General features: G+C 43.0%; 2 protein-coding genes and 1 pseudogene across 2 annotated transcripts; 2 read left to right on the top strand and 1 right to left on the bottom strand.

Moving 5' to 3' along the window:
* Positions 1-591: 591 nt before the first annotated feature.
* Positions 592-5,708, bottom strand: LOC139409639 (astacin-like metalloprotease toxin 1; annotated as a pseudogene).
* Positions 5,709-9,983: 4,275 nt separating this feature from the next.
* LOC139409862 (golgin subfamily A member 6-like protein 26) lies at positions 9,984-12,572 on the top strand. The gene is made up of 2 exons (XM_071155249.1): positions 9,984-10,161; positions 10,617-12,572. The coding sequence occupies exons 1-2, from the start codon at positions 10,024-10,026 to the stop codon at positions 12,570-12,572; spliced, it is 2,094 nt and encodes a 697-aa protein (XP_071011350.1). The 5' UTR covers positions 9,984-10,023.
* Positions 12,573-17,178: 4,606 nt separating this feature from the next.
* LOC139408415 (uncharacterized) lies at positions 17,179-24,593 on the top strand. Its single transcript, XM_071152262.1, has 9 exons — positions 17,179-17,554; positions 18,018-18,196; positions 19,335-19,439; positions 19,590-19,739; positions 19,953-20,192; positions 21,653-22,028; positions 22,244-22,485; positions 22,847-23,022; positions 23,296-24,593. The coding sequence occupies exons 1-9, from the start codon at positions 17,434-17,436 to the stop codon at positions 24,167-24,169; spliced, it is 2,463 nt and encodes an 820-aa protein (XP_071008363.1). The 5' UTR covers positions 17,179-17,433; the 3' UTR covers positions 24,170-24,593.
* The last annotated feature ends 1,783 nt before the right edge of the window (positions 24,594-26,376 follow it).

Raw genomic sequence — 26,376 nt, 5'->3', positions numbered from 1 at the left:
GTACTGTGAGATTAGGATATCAGGATTCAAGGTTGCTATGATATTAGGACATCGGGACCTGCTTAGACAAAGCAATTTCAACAGTAGAGGAAAGGGTTGCAATGTATGGGGAAATGAATGGCTGCAGTATTTCCGTTATAATAAGTACATGATAAATGGAACATTAAGGCATAAATGTATGAAAGACTATTCTTATTTTAAACTAATGTTGTTCTGTCCTTGTGGTGCACTGTCTATTCATGTCATGTAGTGTTTCATGGTGTGTGGAGCCCAGGAAGAGTAGCTGCTGCTTATGTAACAGTATAACTTTAGACCGTCCCCTCGCCCATACCCGGGCGCGAACCAGGGACCCTCTGCACACATCAACAACTGACACCCACGAAGCATCGTTACCCATCGCTCCACAAAAGCCACGGCCCTTGCAGAGCAAGGGGAACCACTACTTCAAGGTCTCAGAGCAAGTGGCGTCACCGATTGAAACGCTATTTAGCGCGCACCACCGCTAACTAAGCTAGCCGTTTCACATCCGTTACACTTAGGCAGTACCTAATAAAATATTAAATGTCAATAGTTAGTTATTCTGTACGGTCTTCAGACCACAAAAAGCTGAATCAGGTATGTTAGTGTTGGGCTAGTACTAAAGCCTACACACTGCAGCTCTTCAGGGGACAAATTGACCAGCCCTGCCCCTGATCCACATGTAATGCCAGTGAGGTGGTTTAGTATGTTGTGTTGGTGTGAGTAACCTGGGACCACGTTGTCCCACTGTATGGTGACGTATTGGTCACGGTCTGGCCGTGTGTGCTCGTGGTGCAGGCCCAGGGCATGCATCAGCTCATGGCACAGGTTCCCCACGTTACAGGCTCTACCGAAGTACAGAGACTGGGCCCCGCCTTGAAAACCTACATACGACGCACAGCAAGAGTTAAGTGAAGAAAGAGAAAGGTGAGAGAAGGAGGAGAAAGAGGGGATATGACAGGAAGAGAGAAAAATAAAGGATTGAACACAGGAAAAAGGAGAGGTTGTGAGTTAACTGTAAACTGCTGGGAAGGAGATAATGTGTTAATGTGCCCACTTTGGACTCACCCTGTCCCAGAGATGATGTCTATGTAGTTAATCTCATTGGTGTATCTTCTTGAACGCTGCTAGTATAGTTACCTTTCTGTCCACTGTGTGGATCAGAGACAATCTACCATTAGACGGTGCATATCATTCTCACTGTATTAGAAAACATCTAGTGTTAGTGTTCATCTCTCCTACTGTATTCGACACTCACCCAGATAATCGTTGACCTTGTAGGGGATAGAAGTGACGCCATCTTTCTCAGGCCAAAGTGACTTCACAGCTAATCGGTCTTCCTGTAGGACAAAACACCTCATCTTAAATCCAGCTGTCGCGAGACAGCATAGGCCTCCGATTAATTCAATTGTTATTTCTGCGTTTCCCCTATGAATGTTTTTAAATTCTAAAATGGTAAAACTATTTCAGTATTAACTTAAATGACTAAAACCAGACCAAGTATGTAGAAATAAAGGAGCAATATACAGTGTACTTTCCATGACAGACTGACCAGGTGAATGCTATGATCCTTACAGAGGTCACCTGTTCAGTGTATATGAAGAGACCGGTTAAAGGAGGATTGTTAAGCCTTGCGACATGGATCATGTATATATGCCATTCAGAGGGTGAATAGGCAGGACAAAATATTGAAGTACCTTTGATCAGGGTATGGTGGGTACAAGGCTCACCAGTTGAGTGTGTCAAGAACTGCAATGTTGCTGGGTATTTCACACTCAGTTTCCAGTGTGTGTGAAGAATGGTCCAGCACCCAAAGAACATCCAGCCAATGGCAGTCCAGTGGTCGAAAATGGGTGACACGAATTGTGCAGAACAACAGACGGGCTACAGTTATATTCAATTGACCGTCCAGTAAAACATTTGTGCCCAAAGAATGCTCAACTCGTAGAATCTTGACACAAATGGGGTATGGCAGCCGACAACCTTACAGAGTACCACTTCTTTCAGCAAAAAACATGTTGCAGTGGACTAAGGAAACACTGCACACAGGAGATTTGGAAAAACGTCTGGTCTGATGAATCCCGTTTTTTTTGTTGCAATTTCACGCTGATGGGAGGACTAGGGTATGAAGAAAACCACATGCAGCCATCATGATGTTTGTCAACATTGCAGGCTAGAGAGTGGCAGTGGTGGAGTGATGCTGTGGGGTGCCTTTTCATGGCACACGTTGGATAAAAGTTGCACAACGTTTGAATGTCTGAACATTATTGAAAATCAGGTGCATCCCTTCATGGCAGCAGTGTATCCATCTGAATTTATTTTTTCAGCAGGATAATGCCCCAAGCCACAAGGCTAGGATTGTCCAGGAATGGTTCCACAAAAATGACAGTGAATTCAGCTTAGTGCAGTGGCCTGCCCAGTCACCAGATCTCAATCCAATTAAGCATCTGTGGGATGAGATGGAACGAGCTATTTCGGATTAGAGATCCACTACCAGGCAACTGGGCACAATGGTGGGAAGCATTGAGGACATCATGGGGCCAGTATTCCTGTGGAATGCGTGACACCTTGTAGAGTCCATGCCCTGGCGAATTGAGGCTTTTCTGAGGGCAAAGGGGGGTGCAACTCAATATTAAGTGTTCCTAATGTTTTGTAAACTATATCTATTTTAAGATCTTTTAGAAGAAAATTCAAATCAACTAAAACCGTGCCACTACGATTTAAATTGAGATTGTCGTCACTGGCCGACACACAAATATTATTTGCATGACTTACTGTGCAATAGTATTTACACTAATTTTGAATGACTACCTGATCTCTGTAACCCACACATACAGATAATTGTAAGGTCTCAAACAAGCAGTGAGTTTCAAACAGATTTAACTACAACGTCCTGTTGGTTTCAAAAACTTGCATAGATGGGTAAAAAAAAGCAGACATTGAAGATCCCTTCGAACGTGGTGAAGTTAATTACACTTTGGATGGTGTTTCAATACACCCAGTCCATACAAAAGAAACAGGTGTCTTTCCTAAGTCAGTTGCCAGAGAAGGAAACCGCTCAGGGATTTCACCATGAACCCAATAGTGACTATAAAACAGTTAGACTTTAATGGCTGTGATAAGAGAACTGAGAATGGAACAACATTTTAGTTACTCTACAATACTAACCTGATTGACAGTGAAAAGGAAGCCTGTACAGAATCAAATTATTCCAAAACATGCATCCTGTTTGCATCAAGGCACTAAAGTAATACTGCAGAAAATGTTGTGGTTTGTGGTGGATGCATCATGTTATGGGTATGCTTGTAATCATAGCGGACTGGGGAGTTTCAGGATAAAAAAAGAAACGTTATGAGCTAAGCACAAGCAAGATCCTAGAGGAAATCCTGGTTTAGTCTGCTTTCTACCAGACACTGGGAGCACAATTCACCTTTCTGCAGGACAATAACCTAAAACACAAGGGAAAATCTGCACTGGAGTTTCTTACCAAGAAGACAGAATGTTCCCGAGTGGCCAAGTTACAGTTTTGACAAATCTACTGCAGGACCTGAACATGGTTGTTTAGTAGTGATCAACAACCAATTTGACAGCTTGAATAATTTTGATTAGATTTTGAGAAGTTACACAATCCAGATCTGGAAAGCTCTTAGACTTACCCAGAGAGCCTCACAGGTGTAACTCACAGGTGTAATCGCTGCCAAAGGTGCTTCTACAAAGTATTGACTCTGGGATGCGACTAGTTGAGATATTTCTGCATTTCATTTTCAATAAACTAGCAAACATTTCTAAAACATTTTCACTGTCATTATGGGTTATTTTGTGTAGACGGGTTAGAATTTGTATTTAATCCATTTTGAATTCAGGCTGTAACAACAAAATGTGAAATAAGTCAAGGGGTACGATGCTTTCAGAAGGCACTGTACCAGCTTCTACACAGACTGAAATTAATGACTGCAAAATCACTAAAGGTTTCTTTACAAGACAGAATGTTAAATAAAATGACATTGAAACTTACTCTACTGGTGGTCCGTGGTGTTGATCCTTCAGATGGTTAAAAATATCCACAGGAAAGTACTGTTAAAACAACTTTTTAGAGTGGCGGTACTGAAGTTGGAATTTCTATCACCTGGCACTTCAGTTATTATGCATGCATTGTATATTTTCCTGTGGATATATAGGCTCAAATTGCAACCATCTGAAGGACAAACACCATGGACAACCGGTAGAGCACGTTCAAATGTAATTCTGTTCAACAATCTGGCTTGAATGATTTTGGAGTCATTAGCTTCAGGCTGTGTATACCAGAAGGTGGTATCAATTGGCTTCAGCCTAAAAAAGAGGCAGCAACAGGACAGAAAGCAGGGATAACAGACTCACCGAAATCAGAATGTCTCCCTCCATGATAGCAAGGTCGAACTGTAAGTCCTCTGTAACAGAGAGAGATGGTCTGAAACACTGACATGACATGTACTAGTTACAAGTCACTACCTCCAGTGCCATTAAAGTCCAGACCTCATGGTAGAGGTCCAGGATTGTGCGCTTCATCTAATGAATGCGTTACCTTCTCTGGTTTCAGGTGTTTTAACCCAATCATTTTGTCTGTGGCGTGTCCCCATTGAGGCAGTAGAACCTAAAAGAAATTGTGAGCAAACTTATTTTGTACTATACTTTGTAATATCATGTCCATTGATAAACAAGACATAAACTTGAAGACAACAGATTGAATTGTTTCTTTAGGCCCCATCACCCCAAGAGATTACTGTGATTCTCAAGTCAGAGTTCTACCTGTGGCAGTGAAAGTCACATTTGTAGAATTGTTGGGGTTTGTAGAATTGTCCACTGAAATACAGAAAGCAAATATTATAAAGAGGAACAGAACAACAGTTTTGCAGTGGGGCTGGCCTACATTAAATATACATGGAAAACAGGCCTAGCTTTCAGCCTGTCACCTAACAAAATGACTGGTCCCAAATGCAGGCCTGCCTACCTGTGGCAGGGAAAGTAGCATTTGAAGTAGTAGCATTTGTGAAATTGGTGATGGGAACACTGCCCACTGAAATACACAAGGGAAACATAATACATGTTAGATAATTACATGATGAACCAATTGGCGTCCGCAGTGGGGCCGGCCTGGCCTACCTCAAATGGAAAACACTCAAGAACAGGATGTCACATAACCAAAATGACTGGTCCTACCTTGGACAAACCAGATGAGAATCAGAAACCAAACCATGTTGCAACAACAATTGTCCCCCAAGATTTGGAAAAAAAACAACCAAAGAAAAAGCATAAACAATTGTGTGGAATAGCTTTCCTTCCAGTTAAATAGTGGGCAGGGCAGCAATCACAAAAGAACAGGTGCATTCTTCTTCTTCTGCTTCTGTGAGGTTTAAAGACGGTTGGCATCCAATATGTTGCATTATCGCCCTCTACTGAACTATAGTATGAATCCATTACCTTTGTGAAACAAAATTGGAAAGGGGAAATGTGAAAAAATAAATATATATATATCTATTAAATGACCCTTCTAACTAACCCTACACTCGTTAAAACCCATCACCTTATTCCACTACTTTAACCCTATCTTATCCTACCCCAGGCCAACGACCCGAGAGGACGGGACACTACAACTCAACACACCCTGTAACTCTTCTGAAATCTAATCTCATACCCCCAAGTACTTCTCTGCAGCTGCCACCACAACATCTATTTTCTATGACTTATGTGTCATCTCTGCGGTACAGCAGATAACAATGGCTATGAATGCTAAGCCAAACTCACTGAAACATATATCACTCATTGGCCTATCCCTCTGTTCTGGCAAAGATCTACTATTCACAGGGATCCTCTCAGAATCCCTCACCCTTGATCCACCCTCCACTTCCTCTGCATACAACATCTTCTTCACTACAATGACCCTGGCCACCTCAACCTGCCTCTCTCGCACCAGACACCTCCACTCAGGGTTACCTTCACCGACACAATGGCACCCACCATCTTTTCCACCCAACTTGAAACCGACCATGGATCAGACAAAAGGCCTGGTTCCACCTTCTTCAAAAATCTTACTCCCACTGAACCAATCGTATCTTTATCATAGCCATGCCCATCAATGGAAGGCTTGGGCTCCAAGCTCCTCACAATACCTTCTGCCCCTTCCATTTCACCTCCAGAACTCAAACTGGTGTCCGGCCCACTTTGTTTCAACTTGATACCAATCTTCCTCGACATTCCCTCTCCCTTGTCATTGCTATCTTCAACAGATACAAACCCATCCTCTGCCTCCCTCAGTCTTTTCAACCTCCTCTCTCTTTCCCTCCAATCCTCCTCCCTTAAACAATTACCTGACTCCTGAAAATATTCAACTTTTCCAAGTCAAAATCTTTTTTTAGCCTCCTTGAGGGACATACTAAGCCCTGTATTCCCTCCACCTCAAACTCCTGTGTCACCAGAACAGATGCAGGTGGAGCACTTAGTAAGTAATCAACCTCAACAACAGATTGTGCATTATAGACAGTGTTAATGTGCATCCATAGTATATAGTGAACAGTACTGTGCATAATGTAGCAGGTGCAGGAATGCCCTCATGCAGGGACACCCCGAAATGTGGGCTGCAGTTGCACACTATTGACAGAAAGACACATCAACCGCAGATAAAGCATCTGAGAAGGCAGAACAACGCTCCCCTGTCTTAGTATGTGTAGGCCATGTATCTGATGCCGTCTGTTCAAAAAGAGTATGGCATGTCATACAGCCACAGTTGTAGAGCGGTCAGACTTTCTGGATGTTTAGTTCAATCCTGTGTGTTCTCTGGACCATCTCTGATATCTTGTTGTGGATCTTGGCTATGATGGTGGGCTCCCCATTGACATAAAATAAATATCTGCTGTGGGAAACCGTGTAGACAGTGTTAGTGTTCATGTATAGTGCAGTATAGACAGTGGTAATGTGCATCCATAGTATAGAGCAGTGAATAGTACTGTCCATAATGTAGCATAGAGCCCATGTCGTAAGTCCAAGGTGTTCCCAGAGTGGTATACCAAGAAGCAAGCTAGATCTACCCAGGGTCTTTTAAATCTCAGGCTTCATCCGTACTGCGATGGTGGATTTTGCTCATCAACCTTCCGTAAAAGGCTGTCACATGCTTCCCAGTCAAAACACTTTAAGCTTATACATTTTGTGAAGTTTTTGTTCATTTTGGTGTTCGGTAGGTTATTTTCAACTGTTCGCATGCACCAGTTTTTTTGTTGAGGCAAGTGGAAGTTTAGTAGTCAAAGTCTACACCCCTTCATCAGTGATTGGTTTACAGTAGGGGTGGGAACTATGGACGGGATTCTTCAATGAAGTGTTTGCTATCATTCACTTGAGAATTACTGCACTAAACTGATGTGTAATTGCACGACTAAGACCTCCTCTGCAAAAACGAAAATAATTCAATACAGATGTCTTGATGTATCTATTTTGAGGAAGTGTTTCTGGCTATATTGTTACTACGGTGGCTCAAGAGAGACAAACAGTAATATTGCCTCTTTCTTCTAGTTTTTCAAGCGAAGGTCTTTAGGGAGTGTGAGCACAGAAGTTTGCATCGCCTAGCCCAGTTCTGCTTGGAGCAAACTGAACCTATATATGGGGATGTTTTTACTCTAGAAAAGTTATTGTAAATTTCATCAGGCTATGGTGTAAAATAGTCCAAATTAGAGCCATCTTATGGGCAAAAGTGACATATTTTATTACCTATTGTTAACTTATTTTGAGGTGCTTATCAATGCACAAGCCCCCTTTTCCCCCACTCCTATCGATCTGATTTCATTGGTCCTTAACTCGCAAATCAGACAATTCATTCAGGATATATGAGAAAGCTCAGAGTTAGCCTACCCCAGAGAAGGCTAGTTTTAGAGGATGTGTTGCCTTGGAAATGTACACTGAACAAAAATATACACACAACATGTAAAGTGTTTGTCCCATGTTTCATGAGATGAAATAAAACATCTCAAAAATGTTTCATATGCAAAAAAAGCGTATTTTCTCATTTTGTGAACAAATTTGTCTACATCGCTGTTAGTGAGCATTTCTCCTTTGCCAAGGTAATCCATCCACCTGACAGGTGTGGCATATCAAGAAGCTGATTAAATAGCATGGTCATTACACAGGGGCACATTGTACTGGGGACAATAAAAAGCCCCTAAAATGCGCAGTTGTGTCACAATACAATGCCACAGATGCCTCAAGTTTTGAGGGAGTGTGCAATTGGCATAATGACTGCAGCAATGTCCACCAGAGCTGTTGCTAGATAATTGAATCTTAATTTTTCAACCATAAGGTGCCTCGAACATCCTTTTAGAGAATTTGTAGCCACGCTGGGAGGGAGGCTGACAAGTATTTGCATATAATAATGCCTTTTTGTGGGGACAAACTCATTCTGATTGGCTGGGCCTGGCTGCAAGTGGGTGAGCCCTCCAAGGCCCACCCAATGGATGCACCCCTGTACAGTCATGTGAAATCCATAGATTAGGGACTAATTAATTAATTTCAATTGACCTATATATGGACTGTAACTCAGTAAATTCTTTGAAGATGCGTTTATATTGGCCTTCCGAGTGGTGCAGCGGTCTAAAGCACTGGGAGTCCCATAGGGCGACGCACAATTGTAGAAATTCTGTAATGTTGCAATTATACATTCATGTAGGAGGAAATACAATGATTTCACTAGTGCATATGTGTGAAAGTGGTCTGCACACAGCATATTATCCCCAGAGATGCCAAACTCAGGCAAAATGTCCACAGTGATGTCATAATGAGTGGGAGAAAAAAACACCTGCATCAGAGACAGTGCAAAGGTTTTCATACTCTGCCACATCCTGAAGAGTTACAATGTAGGGAATAGGGTCCCATCAGAGGACAGCCACTCATGATGCATCATGAACAGTAGCTGTGAAGTGATACACATTGCTACAGTGTGGTTTTTACTATGTTTATGAGCTTACTAGTACTAAATATACTGTATTTCAAACATAGAAGTGGATTAATTGGTTAATAGGCCTATGTGGCTCTGGTGATTTGTTGTCTGTCATGGTGGGTGTGGCTTCCCATGGCACCACATTACATCACAATTGTGATGTCATAAATGATTGTATTCTGGTATGATGACAGCCTAAATGGCTTGCCATATTACAGCAACACTTACAAGTTCAATTCAGGATCAAAATCATTGCTATATTTTGGATGGTTATTTTGGTGGTAAGTAGTTGTGACCACTTGTGATTTAGTTTAAAAAGGCCTACTTTGTGGCACAATTTAATTTAGATGATTTGAATAATATAATCATATTTTTAAGCCATATTGTATCTTTTTCAGGATTACTGTAATTGAAGGAACTATGGGAAAGTTCTCCTTTCCAAGGCTCATCATAAGAATGGTTAGAATCTCTTTTCTCTCACCACCCCCATAGTCAAAACTCCAGTGATTTAAAATCATCACTTTGACATATAGGCCTATGAGCTTTCTAAGATTGAAAATAACAAGCTTGTATCATGATAACCTCATTTCTGACTGCATGTTTGTCATCATTCTCATTTCTAGCCATGGGCAAATCGGACTGCACAGGATGATTTCTGCACAGGAACTACTGAACTCCACAGGCCCAGAACACACCAGCCTCACAACTCCTCACAACTCCCCAGCCTTAATGTAAGTCCCATCTGCAGGCTAAATCTACGACCCACTAAAGTGGTCCAGACTAATCATGTATGGCCAATCAGTGTAAACTTTGTACAAACTACGGCTTGATCTAGTGTCAACATTATACCTTATTGATATTCTATAATAATGAAATACAATGGAAGGCACATAATAATCCAATGAGTAAAATAAAATATACCATGTTCTATTCTCAATATCCCTACTGCCCCAAAGGTGTGTAGGCAGGACAAGGAGAACACTGATTCAATCCAGAAGAAGAGGAAAAAGAAGAGGCTAAATGAGAAGGGAACCCAGGTTGAACTAGGCATGCGGGAGGATATCCATGACCTTGACCTCGCCCATTGGAGATTGGCTAGAGAGACATGGAGAACTGAGCGAGGAAACATGAGGGAGATTAAGGCGCTGTATGGAGAAATATTTAGGCTGCACCAACTCTTGGAGGAGGTAACAAGAGCCGTTTTTCTTTAATCAGACTTTCATATAAGTAGATATACTGTAGTTGCTTTAGATGTTCCCAATCCTGATACACAGAAATTAGATCTAAATAGATAGAATAGTGAAATAAGAAGGCAAGAAAAAGAACTGCACACTGGAAGTATTCTGAGGAAGGTCTGCATTCTGCACTGGTAGTATTCTCAGGAAGGTCTGAATTCTGCACTGGTAGTATTCTGAGGAAGGTCTGCATTCTTAGAATAAAGTTGAAAAGGAATGGAAGAATTTCTGAATTGGAATGATTCCAAAAGTGTGGACCTTCCCATTTTCCTAATAGGCTAATATACAGTAATAAAACGTGTTTTCTCTATGATATTTATTACCCATACACATGTAATTGTTTTAAGATAGTAATAACAATAACCATCAAGCTATTAAGTAATAAAAGTGTGTCTGTCATCATACAGATTGGGGTGGATAAAGGGGTGATCAAGCAGCGCTCCACCTCCTCCATTATTTGTCCCGTCTCCCCGACACTGCCAGCTTTCCCCTGGTACAACCACCACAGGTACCTCGCCAACAGCCAATCGGAGCCTGACCAGCATGCTGCCGGCACCCAGAAGGACCCACCTAAGAAACACTCAATCTTTCCCCCTCTGGACACACAGAGCTGCACCTCCCCTGATAAATGGCCTCATTCTCCGTCCAAGACGTCACACCCACACGCTTCACACCGATTTGCTGTCCCATCCCACCTCCTGGCTCCCGGCCATCCTGCCCGGATGAGACAGACCCATCCGCAGGTCCACCCCAGGTCCCCATTGACTGGCCAGGCAAAGGTCAAGGATGAGGTTAAGAGGCAAGAGACTGCATCGTCTGAGGAATTGTCTGAGGAAGTTCAACGGAGAGGAGCAGAAATTGCAAGCATGTATAAAGCACAGCTGAAAGAGAGGATGGCCCAAAAGAGAAAGGAAGAGATTCTGAAGAAAATGGCAAACAGCGATGACAAGAACGATGACAGTGAGGCCTCCTGCTCTTCTGCAGTAAAACAATCTAATATCCCTGCCACAGCCCCCGAGCGCCCGGACAGCCCAGAGGCCACGCCAGTGGCCGCCCGAGAGGACACTCAGGGGGATACCCAGCAGGACCTGGCAGAGGTTGTGAATGTGCTCAAGAGGCAATCATCTGATCTATACCTGCCTGACGATGTTTGTGAGGAGTCACTCACATGGAAATCCATTTACGAGGAGCTGTGCCCGCTCGCTCACAGAGTGAACACAGAAGCTGACTACATCAAGGCGCTTCGCGTCATCACTGAGAATGCTGTGACTCCCTCGTGCTCGTCTGAGGATGATGTGTCTCAGAGTGTGAGTGAGGACACAAGTCAGGAGGGGAGTAGTGAAAGTGAGGAGAGCATGAGTGGACAACAGCAGAGATGTCTACACAGGGATCCTTATGGTAAGAGGGACAGGAAGGAGATTGATAGTGGTAAAAGGGAAGGGAGATTTGCAACCGCCAATGCAATGTCTATGATGGCGAGCCGAGGGATAGAAGAACTTAATGCCATGAGCTACGCAGACAGGATCAAATATTTCAAGTATGAGGCTAAGAGAAATGAAGAGATGATGAAGATTGAAAGGAGGAAGGAAAAAGCCAGGGACGAAGAGCTCAAAAAGTGGGAAAAGATACAGAAGAAATTGAATGAGGAGGAAAGGAAAAGGACAGAAAATATGGAAAAAAACAAGTTAGAGGAGCAGAGGAAAAGGGAGAAGGCAGAGATGAAACTAAAGATCGAACATGAGAAAAAGAGACAAGAGCAAGAGAAAAAGAGAGAGAAAAAAGAAAGAAAGCAGCAGGAGATGCAACAGAAGGCCCGTGCAAAAGAAGAGAAAAAGAGGGCAGAGGAAGAGAAAAAGATGGAGAAACAGAGGATGGAGGAGGAGAGGAACAGGGAAAAGGAGAGAATGAAGGTGTTGGAGATGCAGCAAAAGGCACGAGAGAAAGAAGAGAAGAGGAGGAAAGAGGAACAGAAAAGGAGATTGAAGATACAGCAGGAACAAGAGAAGGAGGAACAGAAAAGGCAGACAAGGATACGGGACGAGGATAAGAAGAGAGCAGAGCTTCAAAGAATAAAAGATCACGAGGCCAGGTTCAAGATGGAGATGGAGAAACTGTATGAGAGAGAAGAGAGGAATGCACAGATTGAAAGAGAAAAGAGGCGTGCGCTGTGTCAGAAAAAAGGACAGACACAGAGAGCAAAACAGGTGGTGGCATACGAGGTCACAGCGTCTACATCTGACGCCTCTGTGCGGAGGGAAGAGAGGGAGCAGCGTCCAGAGACCGCTCACGCACAGTCTGCAAAGAGGAGAACAAGGAAGAAGCAGAAGAAAGCGGCGGACGAGGCATCGACAACTTTTCAGTAGATGACAAAAGAAAGGGAGCAGACAAAAGAAGAAATGTACAAGTCAATGCTCCTAGGTATGTTGATAGATGTAAATAAACAGTTTTTTTTAAGAGAAAAAACAAACAAAAAAAACGAGAAAATAAGTAAAAGGAGGAACAAATTATAAGGAAGCCAGGCATGAGGGTGAAGAGGAGGAAACATGAGAGAGGAGGAAGAGAGACCAGAGTGGTTTATCAGGAGGGAAGTAGGAGATATAGAATTCAAGTTCTGATGGACAGAATCAGGAAGGACCATGGGATAAAAGGTCAAGTTAAAGTTGCTTTGGCTTCCTTTTGTCCTCTTTCTAAGCCTGTTCAAGTCTGAGATAGATGAAAAGAGCAGCCAAAGAAACAGATCTGTTGAAGCATCAATTGGAAAGGATGGGAGGGTTGGAGGAGGAGCACAGCTGGATGACTTCATTAGGTAAGTGTTTACTATCAAAGCCTGTTCTCTGTAGACAACTGTATTAGTGTTGATAGAAGTGCATTTATGCAACGTCTTTCAACTACACTTCAACACTACAATTCCTGATCTCATGTGATTATTCACTTCAAGTGAGTGGGCTTTCAGATGTTTTTTTCCTGAAACAGATTGTGGCATATGAGGTCTCTTTATCTGTTGAAGCATCAATAGAAAAGGATAAAAGGGAGGGAGGCAGGAAGAGGAAAACACAGAAGAGCAGGTGAGGTAAGTGCTTGGGCTTGTGATGAGAGGATAGGATAGGGGCTCCAGAACTGGGGTTCATGATCAAACATTTTCAGACTAATGTATTACTGTGAATCCCATTCGTTCAATGACTGTTCGACTAATTCCTGACGGGATAATTGTTTTACAGGACCACTCTGTTCTGCTTCCATGTGGATTGACAGCATTGCTTTCATGTGCTGCTGGAGGACATCATGGAGGAAGAGGGTCTATGATAGGCAGTTTGTCATGGCCCTAAATGGGCCTTTGGATGTTAATTCTTCATGCTTTATATCATACAACTTTACAATAAAAATGAATTGCAAGCATCAGCCTCTTCTGTTGTGTGATCAGTGCAGTAGTAGTAAGATTGGTGTAAACCCAAGGAATATTCTGGCAGTAGTGTTCAGTTGGTATAAAATAGTGTGATAAGAAATTACCAACATCTTATGAAAACAATATGGAGATAGAAATATCAAAAGAAGTGTTACATTTACTTAGTAATAGCAATTTTTCCCCTCATAGAGAACGATGTCCTTGTTGTGCGCACACACACCCACACCCACAGAGAGTTAGTCATGATTTCCCTGAGTCATCAGACTCTGGTGAAGGTTTCTTTGCATCTTGAGCAGTCTGTGTTGTATCCTTGCCGGACTCATCTATAACAATCTCGAAGGCTGCCTCTTCTTCTACCCTCTTCACTTTCTCCCCTTTCGCTGCAAGGATTTCCTCAATGTTCCTGTAGGAAAAATAACCAACATGAATAATAAAAAAGAATGATTCAGGAATAATACTCATCTTAAGGAGGCTACACACTTCATGCAAACAGAGCAAAGGAGCATCGTATATAGTTTGTTCCAAATCTCAAGTACCTAGAACTATGTGAGAAAATGATGCTGCATTTGCGTGAAGTGTGTAGGGCCCTTTAGTCCACACAAACGTTACAACCTATTAATATGGGATTCACTTATGATTCACTATGACTGCAGTTCCATTTCTCTTCTGTGCATATCACTATCAATAGGGATAATACATATCCTTGTAACACAGTCGTGGCCAAAGGTTTTGAGAATGACACAAATATGAATTTCCACAAAGTTTGCTGCTTCAGTGTCTTTAGATATTTTTGTCAGATGTTACTATGGAATACTGAAGTATAATTACAAGCATTTCACAAGTGTCAAATACTTTTATTGACAATTACATGAAGTTGATGCAATGAGTCACATTTGCAGTGTTAACCCTTATTTTTCAAGACCTCTGCAATCCGCCCTGGCATGCTGTCAATTAACTTCTGGGCCACATCCTGACTGAAGTCAGCCCATTCTTGCATAATCAATGCTCAGAGTTTGTGGGTTTTTGTTTGTCCACCCGCCTATTGAGGATTGACCACAAGTTCTCAATGGGATTAAGGTCTGGGGAGTTTCCTGGCCATGGACCCAAAATATCGATGTTTTGTTCCCCGAGCCACTTAGTTATCAATTTTGCCTTATGGCAAGGTGCTCCATTATGCTGGAAAAGGCATTGGTCGTCAGCAAACTGTTCCTAGATGGTTGGGAGAAGTTGCTCTCGGAGGATGTGTTGGTACCATTCTTTATTCATGGCTATGCTCTTAAGCAAATTTGTGAGTGAGCCCACTCCCTTGGCTGAGAAGCAACCCCACAAATGAATGGTCTCAGGATGCTTTAGTGTTGGCATGACACAGGACTGATGGTAGCGCTCACCTTGTCTTCTCCGAACAAGCTTTTTTCCGTATTCCCCAAACAATCGGAACGGGGAGAGAAAATGACTTTACCCCAGTTCTCAGCAGTCCACTTCCTGTACCTTTTGAAGAATATTAGTCTGTCCCTGATGTTTTTCCTGGAGAGAAGTGGCTTCTTTGCTGCCCTCCTTGACACCAGGCCATCCTCCAAAAGTCTTTGCCTCACTGTGTGTGCAGATGCACTCACACCTGCCTGCTGCCATTCCTGAGCAAGCTCTGTACTGGTGGTGCCCCGATCCCACAGCTGAATCAACTTTAGGAGATGGTCCAGGGGCTTGCTGGACTTTCTTGGGCGCCCTGAAGCCTTCTTCACAACAATTGAACTGCTCTCCTTGAAGTTCTTGATGATCCGATAAATGGTTGATCTTACTGACAGCAATATCCTTGCCTGTGAAGCCCTTTTTGTGCAAAGCAATGACGACAGCACGTGTTTCCTTGCAGGTAACCATGGTCAACAAAGGAAGAACAATGATTCCAAGCACCACCCTCCTTTTGAAGCTTCCAGTCTGTTATTCGAACTCAATCAGCACGACAGAGTGATCGCCAGCCTTGTCCTCGTCAACACTCCCACCCGTGTTAACGAGAGAATCACTGACATGTCAACTGGTCCTTTTGTGGCAGGGCTGAAATGCAGTGGAAATGTTTTTTGGGGATTCAGTTCATTTGCATGGCAAAGAGGGACTTTGCAATTCATCTGATCACTCTTCATAACATTCTGGAGTATATGCAAATTGCCATCATACAAACTGAGGCAGCAGACTTGGTGAAAAATAATATGTGTCATTCTCAAAACCTTTGGCCACAACTGTAGAATGCATGCATGTAAAATGTTCAGACCTATATTAACTTGGCTACCAACCTCTTTCCCTTCAGATCAGAGAACCAACCCAAGTTGTCAGCAATAATGTGGTGTTTTTCACATCCTGGGCAGGTCACTAGGACAACACCTTTATGATAGGCTACCTTGGATATCCTCTTCGTTGACCTGGTTGAGCACACCTGCATACAGATCATTTACAGTCAAATAATGATACAGTTCATTAGAAGAGTCAGGGTGAACCTGAACTTTATAAAACTATCCATATAATCGTATTCATTATTATCTAAAAGGCAAAACTGATCTTTTCAGTTTGCTGCAGCAAGAGACAGAAACAAGCTGCAAATAAACACTCAACCTGGACAGTTTGATCTCAATCTCTTCATTCAAAGACTCAATCATGGACACTCTTACTGACAGGTGTGGCTGCTTTGCGTGATGTATTGTTATTGCGATGTGTGTTTTGTCCTATATATATATTGCAATGACACAGGCAGGGAGCAGGTCTCGAACAATTGACCTTCTAACCCGAAGTCCAGCACGCTATCGTCCAGCACGCTCGTGCGGCAGAGTCGATTTCCGCGCTTAAAAACCCAGGGTCGTTACAATATATATAAATAAATATAGGACAAAACCCACATCACAACGACAATACATGTACATTTTCATATATATATTATATATATATATATATATTTATCCCAGCAGAAGGTATATTGCCTTTTGGTAGGCTGTCATTGTAAATAAGAATGTGTTCTTAACTGACTTGCCTAGTTAAATAAAAATAAATACAAAATAAAAATCCATCACACTCCTACTCTGATGTTTTGTGGATACGGGCCCTGAGTACCAGTGTTTTGATCACCTCACCAACCAAATATTGATTGCCAAATCATGCTACGACTGTCACTGTAGAAACATGATGTAAAAAATAACTTATCTTCCATTTAAAATCTCATCCATTACCTTGCATGTGTAAACCAAGTGGTAATGCGTTGAATGAATCTTCCCAATAGAATCGCTGCAGACGTGTGTTGTGGTAGAGAATTGGTTATGTAGAGGTACGTCTCTTCGATAATGCCTGAAAGCAACTGGCAAAATCGAACCACTGCTGTGTCTTTGACTGTGAAGAGGACCCATTGACTGGTCCCTGATGCAAGCGGTTGTACGTGCAGTAGTCTTTGTCCTTGATAACTGAGTCCATGATCTCGACAAAGTATAACTTCTATGCCAAAATATACGATTCGTAACCCGGATTGTATTCTGTTGAAACATTGAGGAAAATTGCTACGAAAATATTTTACATTCGGTACCGTCAAGCGTGTTGTCCTCAACGTGATTGAGTCGCAATCTAATGACGCGTAAGAAATGGTTGATTGGTTTCGAATAGAAGCCAATTGTTTGTTTCCATTTTAGTGACGGAACTCGCGTTACACCAATGAGAAACCACAATTTTAAGAAGGCGGGTCTATTGATCCGCACGTGAACCAATTAAATAATCGCAAACATTACCGCTTTAGTTTAGCTAGCGACATTTTTTGAATGTTTATATGTATTGGTAGCAGATTATAAATAAAAATGAGCGACGAAGCTGTATTTGAAACAATTGAAGAGGTCAATAAGCATATCTCACACGTGGAAGAGTCAACCTGTGTGAAATATATTTCTTACCGTGTGGACAAGCGATTCAATGACCAAGGTAAACTAGCTCTCGACGTTAGCCAAAGAGTGGCTTGCTGCCTGTAGGAAACGTGCATTGATCAAGCTGCAGAATGTGCAAACAATCACCAGAGTAACATGGCTATCGTTCAGCAGTTCCATACTATTTAGCTACCTACATTGATTGATTAATATTCTTATGTAGTGATGTAACCTCCACAAACTACTGGTGTATTCATTAGTCGGATTCGATTGCAAACGTTTTTGTGTTGCATTTTGCAACGGAAACAGTTTACTCCAAACAAAACGCTTTGCAACGAAAACGTAGTTTTCTATTGGACACATTCAGGTAAGTCCCTCCCCGTTTTAGTTCTGTTTGTTTCCTAGAAAGTAAACGGCTTCCGTTGACAAAACGTTTTGCAACAGAAAATGTTTTGCTGCAAATCAGACTAACATAATACACCTCTGGACTCATGGCTCTTTCAATGTGTTCTGCTAAACAGGTTGGAAACCACAGGACCACAAGAACCGGTTATACTGGGAATGGAAGTACGGCAAGGGTACTCCCTCTATCCCCTTTGACAGAGTACCCTTCATGTTCATCGGACACAAACTGATGGGATGCCACAGGGGCCGGGCAAAGTGTGGATTCAAGAAGAGGCAGGAACTTGAGGATCAAAGGGTGCTACTATCTATGATATTCTGAAATGGTTTGAGTGTTCCATGTAGCTACATACAGATTGTTACACCAGATAATGTGATGAACAAAATATTTTTGGTACCCATTACTGGGAGTTACAGGTTAGATACCGTTTGGTGTAGCACAGAGAATTTTCCACCAACCTTATATTGGCAATGCTGTCTAGGTCCTTAAATCTTTGGTTAGATCACATTATCAGGTGTAACAATCTGTAGCTAGGATGTATTTTGCATCTAGACCTGAAACAAATTCATTGGGGCACTATGGGAAAGCGTTAAAAAACATTGTGCAACTGAAAATGTAATGGAGCTTTTCTTATTGGAGTAAAGGTTGTCCCTCCCTATTTAATTACATTTTCTTCCATATGGTCCCTAATGAATACGACCCTGGTTCCATCAATGCTTCTAGGTAGTTGAGGTTCACAACCAATCTCAACAATTCCATTCTTACCTACCACTAATTTTCTCAAATCCTCAAAAAGTTCTACAGCTGCACCATTGAGAGCATGCATGCATCACGGCTTGGTATGGCATCAGCTTTGTATCTGACCGCAAGGCGCTACAGAGGGTAGTGCGTACGGCCCAGTACATCACTGGAGCAGTGCTACCTGCCATCCAGGACCTCTATACCAGGCAGTGTCAGAAGAAGCCCCTAAAAATTATCAGACTCCAGCCACCCATGCCATAGACTGTTCTCTCTGTTACAGCACGGCAAGCGGTACCGATGCAACAAGTCTTGAACCAACAGGACCCTGAACCGCATCTACCCCCAAGCCTTAAGACTGCTAAATAGTTAATCAAATAGCTACCCGGACTATCTGCATTGACCCTTTTTGCACTAACTCCTTTGACTCATCACATACGCTGATGCTACTGTTTATTATCTATCCTGTTGCCTAGTCACTTTACCTCTACCTATATGTACATATCTACCTCAATAACCTCGTACCCTTGCACATCGACACAGTACAGGTACACCGTGTATATAGCAAAGTTATTGTTACTCATTGTGTATTCATTCCTTGTTATTGTTTTTCTGTTATTTTACTTTGTTGTTGGGAAGGACCTGTAAGCACCAGTTGTTTACATGTGACAATTAACATTTGATTTTGATATTTCAGGAAAAAGATGGCAAGGAAAAAAGAAACCTGTTGCTGAAAACCAAGAAAGTAGCATGCCCTGCTGTGTTCACAATCAGCCGCATTGTGAAGTTCCCTGGATTCAAGGTACGTGTGAAACTGTGTTTATGTTTATATATGTTTATTATGTAACTCCAGTGACCGTGCACCACAGTCAACATTAGAATGCACATCAGACTAATATACATAATTATATCTGTGTGTGTGTGTGTGCGCGCTCGCTCCATACTGCATCAGTTGGAGAAGGACACATCGCGGTTGAGGAGGGTCATGTCTATTTCCATCAAACAAGCTCTCCAGACAGACCCAGCCTCAGTGCAGTGGAAGATACAGTATTTCCTCAAAATACCCAGTGTCACTGACCACAAGGGCCATCCTATTGGAAAGGTATTACTATGTTATTACTATACTATGACCATGGGATCTATTGCATTGGACTCTCTTTAGGCTACATAACTAGTATGTCTGTTCGGTACACAGATGTAATAAAACCTTGATCTCTTGAAATTCCCTGGGGAATACAAGTATCTGACCCTGTAACAGTGGTTAGGGGTATTTTTTCCCTACTTAACAAAAGCCACTCTCTCCTCGTTCCCTCAGGGTGCAGATCAGATGGACGACAGGGTCAAAGGTTACATCCGAGCGTTGGTGCAGCAAGGGGTGAGGAAGGTGAAGGAGGTAAAGAACCAGATGGTCCAGTACGTGCGGACGGAGCTGTTCCAAGACACGACCCCGCCGCCGCTGAGGCGCTTCTTCCCCACAGAGAAAACCATCCACGCCGTTATGGCTCAGGTCATCGCGGAGGAACACTACAGCAAAATAGACCTGGTCAACCTGCTGGTGAGAAGGCTGTGCTGCACTATCATTCCCACCTATTCATCAGATATTTGGATTGTCTTCTGAGATAAGGCCATTGGGGCTTGTGGTGTTAGCTGTATGTTTTCACTGCAATTTATGAACAGTTTGTATGCATGTCACACACCCTCTTTGAAACACTTGTTTAAAGGGGCATTTTACTCACTATTGTTTCATTAGTCTTTTTGATATAGTCCCAACACAGTCTGCATGTCAACATTCATGCTTTCAGTATATATTGCTTTCAGTCTCCTGATGCACAAAATCAAGGATAAACCGACAGTTGTGCTGAGCACATGAGGCATTTATACGTTATATTCTTCTAGAATCAATGGGTAAAGAATTGAAGAATTTAAATGACAATTGAATAGCTTCCCAAACCCCAGTCTGTTTGGATGATTGTGTGTCAGTGCCTGTTTCTGTGCATGATAGAAAGAGACTTGACAAGCCTTTATTATACAATTCAGGAACACACATGCATGAGTTTTCCACGGATTCAAGAAAAATGAAAATTCATAACATCTTTGTGGTGCGTTATCCTTACATGGGAAGAGCAGAAAGCCACTGAAAATGTTTGTCATCAGCCCAGATCCTGGAGTCTTTCCAGAGACTCCTTTCTCCACCAACAAAGGTTGTGTTTACTAATTGATCTTTACACATCAGATCTTTTTCAGAACTGATCTGATTGGTCAAAACACCAATTAGTGAAAAAAAAGATCAGAACTGGGCTGCCTGTCTAAACGCAGTCACTGAATTGGATACATAGTCATTGCCTCCATTGCGATTGTATTTATATTTTAGTAATTTAGCAGACGTTCTCATCCAGAGTGACTTACATGAGCAATTAGGGTAAAGTGCATTGCTCAAAGGGCACAGACAGATTTTTCACCTAGTTGGCTGATTCTAACCGGCAACCTTTCTATTACTGGCCCAACGCTCTTAACCGCTAGGCTACCCGCCACCTTACTTGTTGACATTAGATGCTGGCCATTATTATGTAAATCTACAACAACAACTGGGTTGAGTGATGTCATTCTCTCGGACCCCACCACTCTCTCCCTGAGCCCATTCCCCAAACAGACAGAACAGCAACACCAGCAGAGCTAAAGCACCCCTCATTCTGGAACTGCTTTTTAGAACGTATGTAGTCTGAAACTTCTACACGCTTGGTGTGGTGAATTAATACATGTGTGTGTGATGTAACAGAGCACAGATAAATATTACTCCATGACACGTCATTGGGGTTATTTAAGTCCATTGGGAATATCACTGCTGTGGTTTAGAATAAGACAGACATGTTATAGAAAAAGTCGAGGTGCACAACCATTTATACAGCTCACGCTGGCGCAAAAAGGAGTTTGGTTAGCACTGAAATAATTGGAAGGACGCAAAAGTTTCACCTCAGCTATTAATCATAACGACCCGCCCCCCCCACCCCCTCTTAGACATTGGCAGAGAATTGGAAGGCAGAAGCTCCTAGAATCAACTTCCTGCTTAGGGTTCAATCAGAGAGCGAGAACCTGTTGCTCTGCTATCAGACGGACTGGCAGCGGCGGCTGCTTCGGCAGTATGGCAAGGAGGTGTGCTTCCTGGACGCGGCCTATAAGAGGACGCGCTTCCCCCTGCCACTCTTCTTCCTGTGCGTGCGCACCAATGTGAGCGTGGCGCCGGTGGGCCTGTTTGTCGTGCAGTCGAGGAGCGCCGAAGCCTTGGGGGAGGCGCTGGGGGTGTTCAGGCAGTGGAACCGGGGCTGGAGTCCAGCCTACATCCTCACTGAACACTGCCCTGTGGAGATGAAGGCAGTGGAGGCAGCATTCACAGGTGAACAGTGGTGAGGTTTTAATGTTAGCTATGAGGTGGGAAAAACAAGTTAGCTTCATAATGTGCTCTCAGCACTGTTGGCTGTGAGTTTCAGGATTTTCTTTTGAAAAGACCTGTTGGTCAAGAAAATGTTTAATCTGTTACAATCTCTAAATACTAGAAGATTAGGGGGTTAGAGTTTGCTAATTACGGACTGTTTCTCATTCCAATCTCAGGTGCTCAGGCAGTCTTCAGCGATCACCTGCGGGAGAGGACCTGGACCAAGTGGCTGAGCAACCGGTCCCGAGCCATCACCAACCAGGAGGGGATCTTTGATATGATGAAGGCCATTGCTGGTGCCCTTACCAGAGAGCAACACCAGGGGGCAGTAGAACTACTACAGCAGAGCCCCATCTGGTTGGAAAAGAGACAACTTTTCAAGAACTGGTTCACTAACAAGTGGCTGTCAGAGGAGAAGGTTTGTAGTGCACATGTCAATTACTGAAATCATAGGGGCAATGGGGTCAGGTCCTGGACCTGCTGTGTCATAACCTGCGTATTAATGAAGGTCAGGCTGGTTAGACAGAAAGCAGATCTCAGACCTGTGCTTAGAGGTGCTTTCATCCTGAAGCAGACAGCATGTTTAAACCACACCTACTGTATGTAGACAGTCTGTAGAAGTAACAGTAGCAAGTGTGTTATGTTTTTGCTAGCTGAATCCGTGATACAGTATCTAGCTATAGATCCATAATATGCTAGCTATAGGTCCATAATGTGCATCCTAGTCTAATGATGGCGCATACAGAGTTAGCTACATGCTCTTGTTTTTGTTCATTCAGAGATGGGCGAACGCTGTGAGGGTTGATGTTGTCAACTTTGTGTCTATGGTGAACGGAGGTCTGGAAATGCAGAGCGACTTTTTCACACATAATAACATGAAGGTCCATAAAAAAGACACCCTGAGCCAAATGCTGCAGTTTCTGGTTGATGACTACTTCCCACAGATGCACCAAAGGTAAGTTCGTTTTAGAATAGGATTCAATGTCATTTAGAATAGTATTCGCTGTCAAAAGTGGTCTTCTGTTGAGATATCTGCAAAATTTATGGAAGATAAACACCATATCATTTACAGTGCTTATCTTCTGCATTGGGGTTAAGATGTAGGCTGTGGACTCATCTTTACATTTGACTACCTTTGTAAACTTTTATTTTGGAGTGTAATTCCCCTTTAATGTCAGTGTTTTGATGTTTGGTCAGTCTAAACCTGCTACACTCCCTGAACCTCTAGGTACACAGACCTCAACAGCCAGTCCTCTGGCGAGTACAGCCTCAACCCCACTGTGCCTCCGTTCCTGTGGCATCGCCCTTGGAGTGTGGTGGCCCTGGTGATGGACAACATGTCTGCGGCCCTGCAAGACCCCGACATCGTGGTGGAGCAGGCCAGCGACGCCGCCGACGGCACCTTCCGGGTGAAGAGTCGGGCAGAGACCACGGCAGCGCGGTCCTACGCGGTCAGCTTCGGTTCAGAGTCCACCTGGCCCTCCTGTGAGTGTGAGGTGTGGAGGGACCAGCGCCTGCCCTGTGAACACTTCTGTCACGTCTTCAGGTCTGAGCCTAACTGGACCTGGGAGCACCTGTGTCCCAAATACAGGGACCACCCTCTGCTCACGCTGCATTCACAGACCACTCACACAACAGAGGAGATGGAGGAAGCCCTCAATGGTCTAATGCATCTCTCCCCAGCTTCCCCAGTCTCTCTTCAGTGGGATGGGCCTGAAGAAACAGTGCCACTGGTGCAAACTCCTCAGTTACAACTGTATAGCATACAAACACAGTGGGTGGCCCCACAGGCTTCACAGGGTCTGCGGGAGAGGGAGGAACTGCAAAAGGAGGAACTGCAGAGGGAGTGTGTGGCCAAACTCAAATCCATCATGGAGAATGTGAGTGGGATCAACGACATTGACCACCTACAGGAGCTCAGGCAGAAACTGGACGTTCTCCAGGCTCAGAGTGAGGCCATGCTGGTTCAGAAGGACGCTAGCGTCAAAACAGTTACCACCCCCATGGGGAAGAGAAAAAGGGCAGGGATGGAGATTATCGTGGCCATGCCCAAACGCATCAAAGTGCTCTCCCGGGTTGATGTAGAAAATGTTCAGAAATAGCTTTTTTCTAAAAAGGGAAAATAAAGAATGTTCAGTATTAAAATGCAACTCTGCCACTTTTAACTTGTGGGTTGTTTTTATGTAGTATTTAGTGTTGTCCTACACAATTTGTATACTTTTTTAAATTGAATGTCTATTGCCTCTTTGTGATGAGCAAAACTGGAAATTGCTTGTCTGACGTTAAGTAAGATCCCTGAGATGACTAATAAAATAATTATAGTCAATCATTTATTCGTCTATATAACCCCCATGTAGTGTTCTGATCATCAACTCCTTGCTATATGTAACTCTGGTTGTCTTCATCTAACAAAGGTCTCTTTGTTAGGATGTGGTGACATTGTACCCAGTTCTGGGTCAGCTTGATTTAAGGCACTGCGCAGGTTCACAAATCTTCCCATAACAAATTAATAAATCAGTTATTGCATAGTGGTTTGGAAGTTAAGGTTATTTATTTTGTGATCGGATAATACGCACATTAGCTTGCTTAACCTGATGAGTAATTGGCATCAATCAACGAATTTCCCTTAAGTGAATTAATTGCGTCATTATTTCAGCTTTCCAGGGGCTCAAGTGTGTACGATGAAGCAGAGCCGTCTCAGCTAGCACCGGATTTTGTGATGGGCATATACACTAATGCACGTGCACATCATTTCGACGTTACAAAATTGTATGGATTGACCTCAAACGCCTCTACTATATGGGCAGTGGTTCCCAATAGTTTAGCTAGCTAGCTAGCTGTGCGCTGAGACCGCACAGTGTGAATATAGCCAGACAATTATTCGCCAATCGAAATCCCGATCACACTTGTAGGCGATGTCATGGCAACGTTTGCAAGCTAAATTCGTAGAAACCAATACAAACCCTGGCTGATGCTATGTTGTGGTCATTGAGAGGCTTTGAAGCCACCGATCGGCCATATTGGCACTCCGTAGTAGGAGCAGTCCTCCATTGAAATGAATGGAATTCTACAGTATTTCAATGACATGTTTCAAGGACAAAATTACATGTATTTCGTTGTAATGGGGACCGTGACATTGGTAATCTCTAAAAGTTAAGAGTTTGGGGTCACTTAAATGTCCTTGTTTTTGAAAAAAGCACTTTTGTCCATTAAAATATCAAATTGATCAGAAATACAATGTCGACATTGTTAATGTTGTAAATGACTATTGTAGCTGGAAACTGCAGATTTATGGAATATCTATGTAGGCGTACAAAGGCCCATTATCAGCAACCATCACTCCTGTGTTCCAATGGTACGTTGTGTTAGCTAATCCAAGTTTCTAATTTTAAAAGGCTATTCTTGTTCTGAGAAATTAAGGCTATTCCACGTGAGAAATTGCCAAGAAACTGAAGATCTTGTAATACTCCCTAAACAGAATAGCGCAAACTGGCCCTAACCAGAATAGAAAGAGTGGGAGGCCCTGGTGCACAACTGAGCAAGAGGACAAGTATATTGTCTAGGTTGAGAAACAGATGCCTCACAAGTCCTCAACTGGCAGCTTCATTAAATAGTACCCGCAAAACACCAGTCTCAACAGTAAAGAGGCGACTCCGGGATGCTGGCCATCTAGGCAGAGTTGCAAAGAAAAATCCATATCTCAGACTGGCCAATAAAAAGAAAAGATTAAGATGGGCAAAAGAACACAGACACTGGACAGAGGAAGATTGGACAAAGGTGTTACGGAAAGACTAATCTAAGTTTGAGGTGTTTGGATGACAAAGAACATTTGTGAGACAATGAAAGGATGCTGGAAGAGTGCTTGACGCCATCTGTCAAGCATGGTGGAAGCAATGTGATGGTCTGGGGGTGCTTTGGTGGTGGAAAAGTGGGAGATTTGTACAGGGTACAAAGGATCTTGAAGATGGAGGGCTATCACTACATTTTGCAACTATTCGAATCCAGGCTGCATCACATCCAGCCATGATTGTGAGTCCCATAGGGCGGAGCATTGTAAATAAGAATTTGTTCTTAACCGACTTGCCTAGTTAAACAAAGGTGCCATTTACTACAACTTTTTATATAAATAAATATTTGGTGGAAAGCATAGAGATAAATAGGACTCAGCTCTATATCTGTGCCATTATAGCGACAGCATGCCCATGCTAAAATGGCTTGTTGGGACGCTAAAGGCGTCTCGCGCCGAACTGCGCATTGACGTCTCAAACCACAACCCCCGGCCTGATCGGTCTCGCAAACGTTACCAGAA

Source organism: Oncorhynchus clarkii, chromosome 5 (genome assembly GCF_045791955.1).
Source record: "Oncorhynchus clarkii lewisi isolate Uvic-CL-2024 chromosome 5, UVic_Ocla_1.0, whole genome shotgun sequence".
NCBI classification, from domain to species: Eukaryota; Metazoa; Chordata; class Actinopteri; order Salmoniformes; family Salmonidae; genus Oncorhynchus; species Oncorhynchus clarkii.
This window is presented reverse-complemented; position numbering and strand designations above follow the sequence as displayed.

Excerpts from the sequence above, each read along its gene's own strand:
- LOC139408415 (XM_071152262.1), top strand. The coding sequence starts at position 17,434 with ATGAGCGACGAAGCTGTATTTGAAACAATTGAAGAGGTCAATAAGCAT. Across the intron at positions 18,197-19,334 it reads AGGAACTTGAGGATCAAAGG|GAAAAAGATGGCAAGGAAAA; the intron begins GTGCTACTATCT and ends TTGATATTTCAG. Across the intron at positions 23,023-23,295 it reads TTCCCACAGATGCACCAAAG|GTACACAGACCTCAACAGCC; the intron begins GTAAGTTCGTTT and ends CTGAACCTCTAG.
- LOC139409862 (XM_071155249.1), top strand. The coding sequence starts at position 10,024 with ATGCGGGAGGATATCCATGACCTTGACCTCGCCCATTGGAGATTGGCT. Across the intron at positions 10,162-10,616 it reads TGCACCAACTCTTGGAGGAG|ATTGGGGTGGATAAAGGGGT; the intron begins GTAACAAGAGCC and ends GTCATCATACAG.